Source organism: Pelophylax lessonae (genome assembly GCF_965119305.1).
Source record: "Pelophylax lessonae genome assembly, chromosome: 3".
NCBI lineage: Eukaryota > Metazoa > Chordata > Amphibia > Anura > Ranidae > Pelophylax > Pelophylax lessonae.
In genome coordinates, this window is record NC_138770.1 from 112,538,749 (window position 1) to 112,557,209 (window position 18,461).

The 18,461-nt window shown below is 43.4% G+C and overlaps 1 protein-coding gene across 1 annotated transcript in view; it reads right to left on the reverse strand.

Annotated features, from left to right (window-relative positions):
- The window catches only part of LOC309549147 (adhesion G protein-coupled receptor F5-like), a 199,680-nt gene that overhangs the window by 115,807 nt on the left and 65,412 nt on the right, over positions 1-18,461 (reverse strand). Inside the window, exon 3 of the mRNA XM_082249203.1 lies at positions 9,958-10,036. Within this exon, the coding sequence (XP_082105329.1) occupies positions 9,958-10,036 (79 nt within the window). The remainder of the gene's footprint in view (positions 1-9,957; positions 10,037-18,461) is intronic.

Sequence of the window (18,461 nt, forward strand, 5' to 3'; positions counted from 1 at the left end):
CATCCCAATACTTTTGACAATGTAGTGTACATATATATATATATATATATATATATTAATATACTTATACATATATATATATATAGCATTACCCCCTAGGGAGCTGCTGAGATTGGATTCCCCTGGGTTACCTGTAGCAACAGTCCGTAGAAACTTGTCACTTTAACACTTGGCTCAGACAATGATCAGTCCAGGGGATTTTTTTTTTTTGGGTTTCATTTTAGAACTTGGATGGGAGAAGGGAATGAGTGGGATACTCCAACTTGAACTATGCATAATTCCTGAGGACAACTGACTGTAGGATGGGGCAAGGTCGCTGCTTCACCTTGCCACTGAAGTGAAGATAAAGAATATGGACTCTCACTTTGATTACTCTTCAGGGTCTAAATTGGCACCCCCTTTGTCACTGACTGTGTGTGCTGACCTTCTGTCCACTGACACCCTCCTGGAGTGATCCCCATCCTGGGCAGACCCATGGCAAGCTCCCTGGTACTCATGGACACTGTTTTTCCTCAGGTTGCTCTGCCATTTGCTCCACTGTCAGTATCCACAGGACCCCTTGGCTTAGCACTACACTTCTGGTCCACTAGGCCGATCGCCTGTGACCACCTTCCTCAGCAGCAGGAGGAGAGACAGCCGTCACCCTTCTCCTGGGACCTGGCTTTCAGACCCAAAGACGCTCTGTCACATGTGCCGTTGGCTTATATAATGTATCCCAGGATGCACTACTGCCTGTGCTAACCCTCTGGGACAGTTACAAAGCCTGTGTGCCACTGGCTGGGTTTCCTCCACTGTCCAACATGCCCCACTATTGGACACAGTGGGGACACTACCTCAGACCAATTGAATCACACATGGTCACATGCAACAGGCCTAACTACGGATCAGGCTCCCCAAGATTAAATTTATTATTCTACGAGCGATACTCCATTTTGTACATATATGTTTTTTTTATCATATGCCTTGCAGATTATTGGGTATTCAAAGTGAACATATATTACTTTATTCACAAAGTGAATATTTGCTACCACTCTGATAAATCAACTCCATTAGAATTGATAGAAGTAGAAAAGCTACAATATGTTACATTTCAGTTTAGTGAATAAAGTGAAAGTGCATTAGCTTCAATCATGCAGTTATATGCAAAGCTATTTTTTTTTAATTCCTCCGCAAATATTTAGGGATTCAGTGTTATCACAGCTTCACCTTATTTTTCAGACTTTGTGAACATCCTCTGCTCCTTGTCCTCCTAGCAACTGTCATTTCTTCCTCCTTTATACTTTTCATACTTCACTGGCTGCATGCTTGTTTCAGGTCATGCACTTGACAGCCCCAGGACATGACAACAAAGAAATCAGTAGAAGCAACTCACATTTCTTAATCTGTATTATTTTCATATTACCAGACATCAGAATTCACATTTGGTGAATCAGCATACCCAAATTTAAGTCAGATGAGTCATGATCTACCGTATGTGTTCACTCGTCTATTATTATATTATTCACAATTAATCTAGCCAAATGCCCCTCCTTATATGTACTGAGTTCCTGTTGTCTAACAAGCATTGCTGTAAACAGTGTAAACAAATACTGGAAGGCAGAGAGAGGGAGGGTAGGAAAAGTGAGAGCAAGAAAGAGATGGGAGGGGGGGGGGATAAGAGAGGGGATGAGGAAGATAGAAGGAGGTGGGGGGAGAGAGTAAAAAAAGGGGATACAGGGGATAAGAGAGGGGAAGAGGGAGATAGAAGGGGGTGGGGGGAGAGAGGAAAAAAGGGGGATACAAGGGATAAGAGAGGGGATGAGGGAGATAGAAAAGGTGGGGGAGAGAGGAAAAAAGGGGGATACAGGGGATAAGAGAGAGGATGAGGGAGATAGAAGGGGGTGGGGGGGGAGGGGAAGAGGGAGATAGAAGGGGGTGGGGGGAGAGAGGAAAAAAGGGGGATACAGGGTATAAGAGAGGGGAAGAGGGAGATAGAAGGGGGTGGGGGGAGAGAGGAAAAAAGGGGGATACAAGGGATAAGAGAGGGGATGAGGGAGATAGAAGGGGTGGGGGAGAGAGGAAAAAAGGGGGGTACAGGGGATAAGAGAGAGGATGAGGGAGATAGAAGGGGGTGGGGGGGGGGAGAGGGAAGAGGGAGATAGAAGGGGGTGGGGGGAGAGAGGAAAAAAGGGGGATACAGGGGATAAGAGAGGGGAAGAGGGAGATAGAAGGGGGTGGGGGGAGAGAGGAAAAAAGGGGGATACAAGGGATAAGAGAGGGGATGAGGGAGATAGAAGGGGTGGGGGAGAGAGGAAAAAAGGGGGATACAGGGGATAAGAGAGAGGATGAGGGAGATAGAAGGGGGTGGGGGGGGGAGAGGGGAAGAGGGAGATAGAAGGGGGTGGGGGGAGAGAGGAAAAAAGGGGGATACAGGGGATAAGAGAGGGGAAGAGGGAGATAGAAGGGGGTGGGGGGAGAGAGGAAAAAAGGGGGATACAAGGGATAAGAGAGGGGATGAGGGAGATAGAAGGGGTGGGGGAGAGAGGAAAAAAGGGGGGTACAGGGGATAAGAGAGAGGATGAGGGAGATAGAAGGGGGTGGGGGGGAGAGGGGAAGAGGGAGATAGAAGGGGGTGGGGGGAGAGAGGAAAAAAGGGGGATACAGGGTATAAGTGAGGGGAAGAGGGAGATAGAAGGGGGTGGGGGGAGAGAGGAAAAAAGGGGGATACAAGGGATAAGAGAGGGGATGAGGGAGATAGAAGGGGTGGGGGAGAGAGGAAAAAAGGGGGGTACAGGGGATAAGAGAGAGGATGAGGGAGATAGAAGGGGGTGGGGGGGGGGGAGGGGAAGAGGGAGATAGAAGGGGGTGGGGGGAGAGAGGAAAAAAGGGGGATACAGGGGATAAGAGAGGGGAAGAGGGAGATAGAAGGGGGTGGGGGGAGAGAGGAAAAAAGGGGGATACAAGGGATAAGAGAGGGGATGAGGGAGATAGAAGGGGTGGGGGAGAGAGGAAAAAAGGGGGATACAGGGGATAAGAGAGAGGATGAGGGAGATAGAAGGGGGTGGGGGGGGAGAGGGGAAGAGGGAGATAGAAGGGGGTGGGGGGAGAGAGAAAAAAAGGGGGATACAGGGGATAAGAGAGGACAAGAGGGAGATAGAAGGGGTGGGGGGGGGAGAGAGGAAAAATGGGGATACAGGGGATAAGAGAGGGGATGAGGGAGATGGAAGGAGGTGGGGGGGAGAGGAAAAAAGGGGGATACAGGGGATAAGAGAGAGGAAGAGGGAGATAGAAGGGGTGGGGGAGAGAGGAAAAAGAGGGATACAAGGGATAAGAGAAGGGATGAGGGAGATAGAAGGGGGTGGGGGAGAGAGGAAAAAAGGGGGATACAGGGGATAAGAGAGGGGATGAGGGAGATAGAAGGGGGTGGGGGGAGAGAGGAAAAACGGGGGATACAGGGGATAAGATAGGACAAGAGGGAGATAGAAGGGGTGGGGGGAGAGAGGAAAAAGGGGGATACAGGGGATAAGAGAGGGGATGAGGGAGATAGAAGGGTGGGGGTGAGGGGGGAAGGAAGAGAGGGGTGAGGGAGGAAAAAAGGGAAACGGTGGGGGGGGAGGGGGAGAGAGGCAGGAAAGTGAGAGCATGAGGGTGATAGAGGAGGGGAAAAGAAAAGGGAGGAGGGAAAAAAAAGGGGGGAGGGAGTAAGGGGGTGATAAGAACGAGGAAGACACATGGGGGTTGATTTACGAAAGGTACTTAGACTGTGCACTACACAAAGTACAGTTGCTCCAGAGCTTAGTAACTGAGGTAAAGCTACACTTTGCAAAGATTACCCAATTACATACAAGGAAAAGAGGCGGGAAAGTGAGAGCATGAGGGTGATAGAGGAGGGGGGAGGAAAAAAAAGGGGGGAGGGAGAAAGGGGGTGATAAGAGCGAGGAAGACTGAAGGTACTTACACTGTGCACTTACACAAAGTGCAGTTGCTCCAGAGCTTAGTAACTGAGGTAAAGCTACACTTTGCAAAGAATACCCAATCACATACAATGGGGGAAAAAAAACAGCATTTTTGCTTGCACACGATTGGATAATGGAAGTCACCAGAGCTCCCAAACATTTTCTAAGCTCTGGAGCAACTGTTCTTGCAAACTGCAACTGCACATTGCAAATTGCACAGTCAATTTGCCTTTAGAAAAAGAGAAAGAGAGAGAAGGGTGGTGGGGGGGGGGGGGAGAATAGAGGGGGGATAGACAGCAAAAGAAGGAGGGAGAAGGAAGGGAGGAGTGATAGAGAGGTGGGGGGGGGGAGAAAGGGAAGGATAGAAAAGGGGAAGGAAGACAAAAGGAGGAAAAGCTAGACAGAAGAGGGGGGGGGAGTGATAAGAGAGAGAAAGGTAGAGGGGGGGAGAAAGGGAAGGGTAGAGAGAGGGAAAGGAGGAGAGATAGAGAGAGGGAGGAGAGAGAAGAGGGGGACAAACAACGAGAGAAAGAGGGAGAAGGAAGGGGGGAGAGATGGAGAGGTGGGGGAAAAAAGGGAACGCTCGAAAGAGGGAGACAATTAAGAAATAGAGAGGTTGGGAGAGATGGGGGGAAAAGGGAAGGAGAGATAGACAGAGAGGGGGGAAGGGATAGATGGATAACAAATAGAGAGAGAGGAGGGGGAAGATGGGGGTGGAATCGAGAGACACAGAGAAAGAGAAAAAGGGTGGATGGGGAGGGGGAAAGAGAGAGAGGGAGGGAAAAAAGTGGGAGAGAGGAGAGGGAAGGGAGAGGGACAGAGAGGGAGAAAAAGGGGGGTTGGAGGAGAAAGAGAGGAGGGGAAGAGACAGGGAGAGAAAAGGGGCAGGGGGGAAGAGAGGGAAAGAAAAAAGGGGTGAGAGGAGGAGGAAACTGAGAGGAGAGGGGGAGAGAGAGAAAGATAGAGATAGAAGAGGGTGGAGAGAGACAGGGCGAAAAGATGGGGAGGTGGGAGAGAGAGTGGAGAAAGGGGAAAAGAGCGAGAGAGAGAAAGAGAAAGAATTGGGGGGAGGGGCGAGGAGAAGGAAAGAGAGAGGAGAAAGAAAGAGGGAGAGAGAGAAGAGGGGGAGAGCGCCAGAGAGAGAGCTAAAGAGGTAGAAACGGAAAGGGGGGAGAGAGGGGAGGAGGGAGAGAGAGAGAAAGGGGGTGGTAGGGAGAGAGAGAGGAGGGGAAATAGGGGGAGAAATAGCGAGAAGGGGGTAGAGACTGAGAGAGAAAGAGGGGGGATACAGAATAGGGGGGAAGAGAGGGAGAGAGAGAGAGAGGAAGGGAAGAGGGGGGAGAGAGAGAGGAGGTTGAGAAAGGGGGGGGGGTGAGAGAGAGAGGGAAGAGAAAGAGAGGATTGAAGCTATGTATATACAATAATTTTCTCCAAGTGTATTTGCTAAACACTATTACTACCTACATATAAATCACATAAGCTCCAGGCCCCAAAGCAGACACATGGTCTGCCATGGATGTATTTACAACCTTGTATACTTATATATATATATATATATATATATATATATATATATATATATATATATATATATATATATATATATATATATATGATATAAGATATAATATACATGCTGCTGATATACAGAATTACACAATGGGGTTGATATACTAAAACTTGAACACTCAGAATCTGGTGAAGCTGTGCATAGTACGAAATCAGCTTCTAACTTCAGCTTGTTCCATTGAGTTTTGACAATAAAACCTGGAAGCTGATTGGTTTCTATGTAGAGCTGCACCAGATTTTGCTTGCTCCAGTTTTAAGAAATCCCCCCTAGTGTTTTACAGCGTACATAGAATCATTCACATCAGTCCTTTCCTAAGAGCTGACAATCAAAACTCCCTACTACTGCACTCACACAAATATACACACTCCTTTCAGCTGAATCTGATGTCGCTGAACCTAGCACTATATTTTTTGTGTTATGAGAGCAAACAGAAGCACCTACAGCAAACTCATAAAACAACATATGTAGATCTGTCTGTTACCCACAGCAACCAATCAAAATCCATCTATTGGTGGCCTGACTTCAGGAGACATAAGTCTCAGTGACGGCAGCGGGTCCCATCCCTTTTGTACTGGAGCTTTGCTGTCTGTGCTGCTTTGCCCTATAATAATCTCATGTTACTAATTTGAAATATTTAGATAGTAAACTGTGTCAATTTCCTCAGCTAATATTTGTTTTGTGGCTGAACCACTAATTAAATTTTCAGCTTGTAATGTTTAATTGTGAGAAGATTCATGCAGCCACAGAAATATAAGGACGACTTTATTAGCTTTAAATGTCATCTGGTTAGCTGATCATTTTTTTAAATGTCATACAGGGACATGTTTGCATTTTAAATGAATGAGGGTATATCCTACTTTCCTAGATGACTGTGCATTGCTAAATCCGCTTTCTTAGAGATTCACTCATCTTCTGAATGTCTATGAATCTCGGCTATGCAAAATAGTGGCTAATGTTTTCCCTGGTTCCAGGCCCCACCACCAATCTCTAAGCTCACTGCAGCCCACACACACATGGGGACATTAAAGGTAGGATGACATTTTAAATATATAGCAACATTTACATAAGCTGTCCATATGGAAGCTATGCCTGACTCACTGTGTCAACTCCCACTGGGAGCAATTGAAATGAATGTCATTGGCCAAGCACTACATGCAACACAATGCCCAATGTACACATAAAGGTCTACTAGGGAGAAAGGGGATTACCTTGCATTAATTTTTAACACCATCCAACTGCACCCCCTACGATTTTCAAACCACTGGGTCTCATTGTATAAAGCACACCAATCCACAATAGGCACATATGATAGGGGAACTATATTGCACCAAGCTGCTGGTACTCACAAAGACAGAGACATCTCATAAAAAATAAAACAACTTGAATGTAATATTACACTATTATGCCAATTAATACAAGATTGAAAAATAAATATTTTTTGCTTCAACTGAAGTATATGAGAATAAAATATCCATTACCCTTGTTTCCCAAGGATGATAAACAAAATCAGTCCAAAAAGACAGACACAAAGAATTTAATGTATAGAGTATAGATAAAGCCAAACATTTTTTTTTTTTTGCTTTTGGTTAGAATAGCCATTGCTGAAGAAAGCTATCTGTGTGCCGATAGGGAAATGTCCCTTCACTCCTTGTCCAGAGACCAGCAGGAGATCTCACCAATCAAGGGTAAACCCCTCTATATAACTGGCCATATGTGGTTAGAATTTTGGCCAATTCTTGCAAATCAGACGCAGTTTGAGCCATGGATGTCCCTGACAAAATCACCCGGCTCAACAAGGTTAGATTGAGAACTCGAAGTAGATGGTCAGAAAAAGTTAGTCGAACAGTGACTGCAGTCAATCGGATGCAATCACCGTTCATAAATTTCAAAAGTCTGTCAAAATAAAACAGCTGGCAGCCAGAGATTTGTCCATCCATGCTGTTTAGTGTTGATGCGGGAATCAAAAGGTCTTCTTTATTTCAGCTAGCGGGCTGAGAGAGAGAAAATTAAATGTTTATGATCATCTGAATACAGTTGCTCCCCACTTAAAGATTTTTCCTTTTCTCCTGTTCCAGATAGCATTTCTCATTACTTTTTGTACCAGAGACAATGGTCTCTCAATACAAATGGTGAGGGTGAGTTTACCCAATAAGAACAAAAATAGTAAAAATAAACACCCTATTGAGGTTCTAACCATAGCCTAAATTTAAAAAGAAAAGTTTTTGTTTTACATGCAAATAAAGTTTTTTTTCTCCTATACTCCATCATCCTCAATTGGCAGTAGGTACACTGGTATCTGATAAATCATGTGCTATACTACTTATCTTCTATTTATTCAAGATGGTGGAGTATGTGGAATAAAGGCCCCTTTCACACGGGCGCACCGCCCGACGGAGTCCAATCTGCTCAGCGGGGGATCGATCCGCCGATCCCCGCTGAGCAGGCGGATGACAGCTCCGTCTCCGATCTGTGTGCAGAGAAGGAGCTGTCAGATCCCCACTGTCCTCTATGGGGAGATCGGATGAAAATGGACCGCCTGTCCTTTCTCATCCGATCCGATCCTCCAGACGGATGCAAGATAGGGTCGGATCGGAGAGCAGCGGGTGTCAGCAGACATGTCTCCGCTGACATCTGCTGCCCCTATTGGGATGCATGGAGCATCCCATCAGGTCAGCATGAAAAACTGACAGGCGGATCGGATCGCCCGTGTGAAAGGGGCCAAAGAGATGTACGTATTTGTATTGCCATCTGTGCTGGCCTTTTTGGTCTGAATAGGAATGTGTCCAACCCCTGAGGAGTTGGGTAGAGACATGGAACATGATATGGTAAATAAAATGTGCAGCCCACTGATTTGTTGACATAATAAGCCTCCCTTCTAGATTGTAAGCTCTAACGAGCAGGGCCCTCTAGTTCCTTCTGTATTGAATTGTATTGTAACTGTATTGTCTTCCCTCACATTGTAAAGCGCTGTGCAAACTGTTGGCGTTATATAAATCCTGTATAATAATAATAACAATAATAATGATGCACAAATACATCAAGAGAAATGTTAGCAGTTCACTCTATCTTCCATTGTGTATAAAATACAGTGACAAGAGCTATTACACTAAACTGCACGTGTCCATAAAGAATGCTTACAGGATAATTCTGCACTGCTAATACATAATCCTTGCAACTTATAAATGGGCAACTTATAAATTCTTCCCAATAGTTTGAATCTGTCTAGAACAAGCAACATCTTTGAAATACCTTTCCAGGCTCAAGGAAACCATATTGATAATTATAAAACCAAACTATAAATTATAATTATAAAGACTATTGATATTTACTATATCTACAGCTCACAGTACATTGGTGTGAGGATCACTAAGAAGGAGGCTCCTTACGTTTGCATTGGGAATAATCAGACCTTATAGCTAGATAAATCAATCATTGGTGTGAGTAGTTACTTATCTGAGAGGCACGAATTGCCCATTGCTCAATGATTTCAAGGAAACCTCTAGAGCACAGGTGTCAAACACAAGCCCCGGGGGCCGAATGCGGCCCCCCAGGCCATTTCATGTGGCCCTCATACCTCTCCTGCAGCTGCGGGATCCCCCTTGTCTCTGCCCCCACCTTGTCTCAGTAGTCGGCAGCAGAGAGGACAGAACTCTTTTACTTGATACTGTGCTTCTCTGTGCTGCTGCAGAAAGGCTCGTCTTTGCCCCCCTTCTCAGCAGTCTGCAGCAGAGAGGAAGGCAGAACTACTCCTACAGATCCTGAACCTCTCTGTGCAGCCACAACACCACTTTGTCTCTGCCTCCCCTGGGCTCAGCATTCCACAGACTCTGTAAGCTGACTCCAGCTCTCCTCTGGTCCTCCTCCAGAAATTGCACTTTCTTCTTCCCAGATCCACCCGCATCTTCATCATGGCAGTAGCACAAGGTAAGGGTTGCATTGTGATGTAAGTAAGGGTGGGTGACTCTTGACTTATGATGGTGGGGGGCTCTTGACATCTCATGTAAGGGTGTAAGGGGGCGTGGGGTGCTCTGGACATCGAATCTTACAGATATAACTGGCCCTTTGAGGGCAACCATAATGCTGATGTGGCCCGCGAAGAAGTTGGGTTTGACACCCCTGCTCTAGAGGAAACCTGGTTGAGAAAGGCTGGTCTAGATGACACCACATTATACAGACATGAGAAATGATCAATATAGAAGGGACTATACACATGTGTAAGCTTTGTGTCTGTTCAGAAATACTGCAAATAGGTCTACTTTGTCTTGCTTAACCCTGGCTTTAATAATAAGTTATTGGCCTGAAAATTTCCAGAATCCAGCCCCCATATATCTCTTATGACAGGTTCCCTTTATTGCGATTCTATAAAGGATGATCATAATTAAAGTGACAAACTTGTTCAGTAATATGTGAGACAATACTATTTATAATTATTATAACAATAATTTGTATTACCTGTAGAAACATCTCGTCTCTGCCTTGACAAACTTCTGTGCTGCATTGTGTCAGATTCCAGTCCGTGGTCACCGTGCCCCTAAAAAAAAACATATTATATATTATATAAAGGCAGGATGTGTGTTTGGTTTCACTGGTGCCCTCTATATCCATCAATTAGTGAGGAAAATATGACCAGAGATATCTATTTCTGTAATTGGTTACACATTACAGGACACAGGAGTGATGTAGCGGCTGGTAGGAGGCATCTGGCATACAGGATGTGCTGGATACCAGTGGTGCCCATAGACTCACCGCTTACTGGCAAAGTAAATAAAAAAAGGGGTTTTATAAGGCGCATTGGTGTACTCTAGTGATGGGGGTCGCTTTTACTTTAACAAACCCCTAACCTTTACCCTCCGTGTAACCCTATACATGAACTCCATACTTCTCTTACAATTGTAAAACTCTAAAATTCATAATTCCAAGATCAAAACTATTATCAAAATGGAAATGATTCTTTCATTCCAACAATAACACCAATAATACTAAATCATTGACAGTTGCATGTCCCAAACAAACATAATCCATAATATAACATATAAAGCAGAACTCTAGGTTGAATGGTGTACCAGGCTGTCACAAACACGCCCCCTACATAATCACAGAGTCTTGACCCACAGTACTTCAGGACCGAGAAGTGCTCATGTAATGTTACTTGGCCACCATTCAGTCCAGGAGAATAGAATGTCTACCACTGCTGGCAAAAAAAGAAGAAGGACCCATGACATCACCACACTGGCCTGAAGACTGCATGAAAAAAAGTTATACATAGGGGTTAAAAAAAGCGGCATGGGGGAAGCAGGAGTTCCAATTTAAAGCTGAATTCTAGGTATTGCATTTTTTTCATAGTTACATTGGTCCATCTTGTGGAAATCCTCTAGAAACTGGAAATCACTGTAGTAGACACCGCTACTCCAGTGATCTCCACTAACTTCCAAGTGACAGCCCCGTCTCTCCACCTTGTCCAATCAGAAAATTTTGTTTCAGCCTTTGAGATAATGCAAAGTGCTCTCTGAGTGGTGCCCATGACGATTGGCCTGTGTTCAAAATCCAACAGGGCAGGCGCTCGGCATGGGACCCAGAAGATACTGGAGATTACTGGACTAGACTGCCTACTACAGTGATTGTCAGTATCAAGAGGAATCCCGCAGGTATGGCATATGCATAATTACATTGGTCAAAGCTGGACCAATGTAACTATGCAAAAAATGCCATGCCTGCCATTCTTCTTTAGGTGCCAATATACAATGTGCAGAAAAAAAAAGTGTACTAAAACATCTAAGCCAAACGCAACCAATCAGAGAGTTAAGAAAGCCAGAATGCGATTCACCCTTGTCATTGCTCATACAATGAAATATTGGTTTTGGGCAGAGTTGATCTTGAAAAGAAAATCATAAAACTGTCTTGTTAGCACGTAATTAACAATCATTTCTCCTTAGCTATGGATATCTTTAACGAGTAACACATTTGTGGTTTTTAAGAACAGATTTTATTCTTCCATGTAATCCTCCCTCTTCAGATACCAGTTAGTCCATTGCCAAGATTTTTAGACCAAAAGTCTGGTCAGTAAAATCAAAAAGAACTTATTTCATTAATCACAGCTTTATCAGTAATCTTTTTTTTGGATTTCATTGGTGTGTGCAATTTGTACTTTTATCGTATATTACTTTTATCATCCATAGGAAGCAACTTGTGTTTCAGGTTTTTTTGGTTTCATAGTCCTCTCTCTGCTCTTTCAGACTCTCTGCTGTAAATTCATTTCTGATAATTGCTTTCCCCTGCCCTCTAAACACCATCATTTACTGTTAGATGTTGGGACTGCTCTGAGGCACAAAGAAGAAAAACATGAAATCTATAGGAGGTAACAAAACCTGTTATGGTCTAAAAACTTAATAAACTAACAGTACTGCATACATAGGCATTTCATGGTTCTTGTAAACAGCTGTGATAACACCTGTGATAATTAAACCGGTTCATTACTAGGGTATTAAAGATGACTTGTCCCCCTGATTGCCTGGCCACCACTTCACTACCCAACAGCTACCATAAATAACCAACATGTGACACAAACGAGTTTAATGGCTATAGCAGTCTTTTACAAACAAGTTGTATAAATAACAAAATGAAATTAAATACAAGAAGAATGGAGCCCAAGGTTCTTTTGGGGAGCTTTCCTTAACTCAGTATCTGCATAAAACCGTCAGATAGGCCTCCAGCTACAATCATGAATGACCACCAGTTCACTGGCACTTAACCATACATAATAAGGGGTGCTGTACTTAAGATGGGTCCCTACCCAATTTACATTTGACCATAACAACCGCCTTCAAGCACTTTTAACCCTGACAACTGTTATGACTACCACGGAGAGCCCACTACCAGCATGCACTGACATATGAAGTAACAAAAAAAAAAAGAAAAATCAAAAATAGGGTGGGGGCCAGAGGGCATTGTAGTCCCTTGACACAAATAAGGCATTTGACAGTGTCAACTGCCCTTACATCTGGCAGGTACTGTCAAAATTTGGGTTTGGGAGGTGTTTTGTCTCCTGGGTGCGCCTACTATACAGTTCCCCGCAGGCGATGATCAGGGTGTCGGACAGGGTGTCACTGGCCTTAGAACTACACAGAGGCACAAGACAGGGATGTCCCCCTTTTTATTTGTGATAGCCATCGAGCCTCTTGCTGCCATGGTACGCAACAGCCCCCTGATCACCAGGTTACAGTATTGCGCTCTCCATGAAAAAATCATGTTATATGTCGATGACATGTTGTTGTTCCTGGGGGATACCTCTTCCTCCCTGACTAATGTCATGTCTATAATCTCGGAATTTGGGAGATTCTCTGGCCTTACCATCAATTGGACCAAATCTTCACTAATGCTTTTAGATGCCGATACTGCGCCTGCAGCGGCTGTTCCTGGCCCAATTCCCACAGTGACATCTTTTAGATATCTGGGTATCCAGATCTCCCCCACCATTTTAGACTACTGCTATCTCAACATGCAACCTCTACTTTCCAGATTTAAAGATAAAATAAATATATGGAATAGGCTCAAAATGTTCCTGGCTGGCAAGGGGAATTTGATCAAGATGATCTTAATGCCCCAACTATTATATGTCCTCCACAATTCCCCGGTAGTGGTGCCCCTTAAGATATCTGGGGTGATTAACTCCCTTTTTAGGATGCTGCTTTGGGGGGTGAGACCACCCCTGGTCCTGAGGGCTCTTCTGCCCATCTCCTGCTTATAGGCACTGCAGCGACCTCTGTCCCGGCGTGTCTCGCGACTCAGGCGTTCCAAAAACCCAATAAACAGCAGCCCACTTATGCCCATTATTCAAAAGATCTGGAACAAGGCAAAACAACGACAACACGTTACAGGGTACGCTGCATATAGCCCGCTTTGGGACAATAACACCTATACTGAATTAGCCAAGCTTCAACAGGGACCCAGGTGGCGCGCTCTGGGGATAGACCGTATCTCCCAGGTGTTTCATAACGGGAGATTGATGTCTTTCTCTGACCTTCAGGGTAGATTTGCTTTACCAGACAGCATGCTATTCTATTACTTTCAGCTGGCCCACGCAGTTAAGGCGCAAGGAACTGCAACAAATTGGTCCTTTTCACCTACCCCTATCTTCCATCTAATTCAATCAGCAACCGAGACGAAGTGTTTTATATCCCAATGCTACTATATGCTATTGATGGAACATTTGAAGGGTCATCCGAACAGGGCAATACCCCAATGGGAGGAGGATGTGGGGGCGCTGACGGGGGACCAGTGGGAAGAGGCTCTCCAATCGGTAAACACTTGCTCCCATAACGTCTCACAAAAGGTGTCCAAGCTGTATATCTTACTTAGAGTGCACTATACCCCTGCAAAGTTATATAGGATAGGTAGACTTCCTGACCCATTGTGCAATAGATGTAGATAAACCTCGGGTGATCTAATTCATCTCCTTTGGCGGTGCCCCAAGCTGGACTGTTATTGGAACGAGGTTGTTTGTACACTGAACAGTGTCTTCTTAGTGAATGTCACCCTAAACCCTATCCACTGCTTGCTTGGTATCCTCGAGAAAGGTGGTGCCCGAGGAAAGGACGAGGATGGCCCTCTCTAGGGCGCTATTCCAGGCCAGAAAGGTCATTCTTGCTCACATGGGACAGATGCTTATACTGGAGCGATATATATATATATATATATATATATATATATATATATACATATATAAAAAAAATATATATATATATATATATATCAGCGCAGGGGCCGAAGTTTGAAAACCTCTGGTCTCCATGATAAGATGTACCCAGGTTGTCCCCGAAGGAACTGGTCATGCTGAGAGTGATGCAATGCCCTGCTGACTGGGCACTAGGGAGATGAACCAGCATATGATGGAGGGGTGGAGGGGTTGGTGTGAGACACTCCACCCTACCCCGATTACCAGGTGGTGTAGGCAGAGCTCAACTTCAGCATCTCATAGGTACTCTTTGAGAGAGTCTAAGTGTAATATATGACCTGCTTAGGTTTGGATTTTAGACTAGTAGATATTGAATTCTAGATATGGTGCACAACGTGAGCATGAATGTATCCACAACAATGCTATGAGCTGTGCTATTGTACTCGGCGATTTCTTTCTGTATTTTCCTATTCCCAAACAAATCTTTCTTCTGTTTGTATCTTCTTTTGTTTAACAATAAAATTTTTCTTGGATTAAAAAAAAATGGGGTGGGAATAAAACGTTTGACTGATGTTGGCGAACATCTGGTTGAAGACTACATGAACTCTCCTCTATACCATCCCTTGAAGCCCGCCCTGTTCATTTCTGTCCCACCAACCAGATACAAACCACCCCAATACATTTGATTTCAATTCTTAATCCATTCTGTATGCCAAACCCCTTGGAACCCAGATGTGTAGGCTCTGCATATACACTTTCTTTAGCTTTCTTACTCTGAGCCTAACTGTAGAAGGAGTTCACCCTTTATCAAGCTTTGCAGCAAAAGAAAAACTACCCTGGAATGTTGCCATGTCACTGCTTGTCATCTCGTCTTTCCTGCCATGAATTTTAAAGAGTTATTTTAGCCAAAACCTTAATTTTTTAAAAATGTTGGATTGCTTGAAAGGTGTTAGAATTGTGGTCAGGTTTTTATTGCTATAAAACATAGAAACTTATTAGCACTCCAGAACATTTGTTTTAGGCAGCTTTCACACATGCGGACTGTTCATTTTATCAGTTCAGCCACGTCAAAATGGATTAAGTATTCATCATTTTTTTATTAGTGGTCATCAGTTTTTTACATCCACTACAATGCAAAAATTAATGAAAAACTGACTAATTGTCTGTTTACATCCGTTTTTCGTCTGATCCGTTTTTTTAACGGAAGAAAAATAGAACTTTGATCAGTTTAAAAAACGGATGATGACAGGTGCCGATGTAAACGGATGTAAGTGGAGGATCAACCATTTACATTCTTTTTCCATAGAGATGCTTTTCATCTATCAACGGATGGATGAAAAACGGACAAATGGACAGCATGTGTGAAAGGGGCCTTACTGTTTTATTGTTAAGCATTATGTCACAGAGTTCATAACAACCTTTTGGCACCTCAAAAGGTTCCTTTCTAAAAGAAACAGAGGTTGATTTGCTAAAACTGGAGAGTGCAAAATCTGGTGCAGCTGTGCATGGTAGCCAATCAACTTCTAACTTCAGCTTGTTGATAAAAAAAAATTAGAAGCTGATTGGTTTCTATGCAGAGCTGCACACGATTTTGCACTCTTCAATTTTAGTAAATCAACCCCATAGTGCAATAGAAATAAAAAGAAGAAGCAACTTGTATTTCGGGTTTTTTTTTCCCCCCGTTTTGCTCTTGTAGACTTTCTGACATACAGTAATTTTGGATAATTGCTATGCGTTGCCCTATAACCATCATAATTTACTTTTAGATGTAAGGATGGTTGTGAGACCTCGCAGTTCCCTTTCTCAAGGCAATATAACTATGGCATTGACAAGCAGTAACAACCATTATGTACAGAGTGACAACGACAAAAAGCAGATTTGGTGGAGGGGGGGGGGGGGTGTTGCTGTCTTCGTCCTACTCAAATATTTCCTCTCACTTCCTTTTCTAGTAAAACACAATTCATATTGACAGGGGTCAATGCTAAGTTCTGCCCATTTCCAGTACTAAGGTGTTCCATTGATCATTCAAAACTTTAATTGCAGGACTTCAACTGCCCATTGAGTTTTTAGTAATAAAGTGTTGAATGGCGAAGGTGGCATTGGTGATGGAGGTAGGGCTTAGTGCTGACTTTGACAAACGTCAGCACCCTGAACAAAGCCAGGGCCTGGAATCCAGAAACCTCTCAAGGGATTAATTGGAGATTGTCGCAGGCACATGCTAACACTAAAGCAATCCAGCATTTCAGCAATACTGTTAACGAATATAGAGTCACAGATACATGTGTGCAATAATGCCACTACTACTCCTGATGCAATTTTGTTTTTGTGAAAAAAAAAATGGCTAAACTCCCAAAACCTTGATCACTAGTTTCCAAAAGGCATACTGATCCAGGAGTAATGGTAGGGCAACTTCATTACTTAATAGGTATGTCAATGCCAGGAAGGAAGTGCCAAGGCAGAGACATTTGTGGCAATATTACACAAAGTGCTATGTTTATCAGGAACTTATGCCAAGACATTTTGTATATATATTAAAGTGTTACAGCAAGCCTGTAGCTACTCAGCCACATGTACCCTAAGATGCCTCAATGTAACTTTGACTTTAGCTTTTTTTTTCAAGAGTATGCCAGGATCCCTGAAATATGGAGCTCTCGCTTATGCAAAGACCAACTTAAGAAAGGTAGTAAGGACTTTGGCCAATTCAATTTCTGGTGGCCTATGAGTTAAAACTCCACTGCCTCTGAGGTATTTGATACCTTTGATTTTGTTAAATACCTGCTCCCCTGTTACCCACTGTGGTTCCTCCTGCCGGCTTGTATGACCTGTAATGATGTGGGAGCCAGTGGAACCATAAGGGCAGCGGATATTCCAAAGTGGAGCAGGTGTTCACATCCTTCTGCAGTAGACAGTTTTAACACACAGATCACCAGGAAGGTAAGTATATCTCCTATCTCTTATCTAGTAGTAGTCCATCAAATTCAATTGTACTTGTTCTGTAATGTTGGAGATATTTTGTAGTTTCTCAAAACCACGTGTTCAGTTCTAATGGAACATACTCCACTATTTTATGCAAACTGATAGCATAGACATCTCAGTCCAATCACCATGAAACGTGTAGATGTTGATTGTCTCAGAAAACTCTATGGTGATTGGGTTAAGGTATTGGTGCTATCCATGTGGAAATAAATGGTGGGGTTTGTTCCTGACACTCATTAGAACCAAAGAAGTGGCTCAGACAAGTCCTCTTGAATGTGACCAACTACTACCATCGATACCATGGCCTAGATAAATGAGAACTTTCACATGTATACCCTCTAAAGAGTGACTTTAGATCAAGTGTGTGATCCTAATGAGTGGTTCACTTCAAAAATGAATTATCCTTTGTGATAAATACAGTCAGTATCCATGCTCCTCAATCCTGGATAATGCAACTTGAAGTATGTAAAACCATATACAAGAGGAAATGTGCCAAGGAGAGAAGGGAAGAGGTTGCAATGTTTTTGATGTATAAAGCCTATTACACATGATCAGAAAATCAAAGGAAAAATACAGATTTGGAAGCAAACCCACGATAATCTAATTGTTCTAAATTGTTCTAAAAAGATCTTTCGATCTTGCCGATTACGACAGTTCATCCGAAGGGACAAACATGAATATGTTTTTCATACGATACCAGATGGTACGATTTTCATTTATTCAGTACAGTTATCATCCAAAAAAAAATCAGAAGAACAAGACTATACATGCTTGGAAACGAGATAATACATTACCCTTCAATACAATACATGACATCACTTCCGAAGTTGTATTCTGTCTTTTGAGAATTTTCGGAAGTTGAATAACCTCTTCATTCCTTTATAATATGAGACTAGCATGCAAAAAAAATGAATGATCATTCGACCGATATTCTCATCATGTGTACGAGGCTTAGGGCAGCAACCCTTTAGACATGCATATATACCCTTTATTTATCTCAGCCTGCCAATTATATGATAGCAAAGCCTGTACATCTGATGGAACAATGAGCTGAATTTATTTCACTTGCTATGCTCAGAGCTCTGCATTTGCAGTTGATTTTATCAGCATTCCAATTCAGATATGAAAGGGTAGCAGGATAAAACTTAAAGGTTATATCTATATACTTGTTCCCTACGCCTGGATATACTAAAGCGGCTAAGCAACTAAAGCAAAGCCTGTATAAGCTGACACTACACAGCCCCAGCACCTGTAACTCACCTCTGCCTTTTACAAAGTCCTTGGACAGCATAGGAAGAGAAAAGAGAAA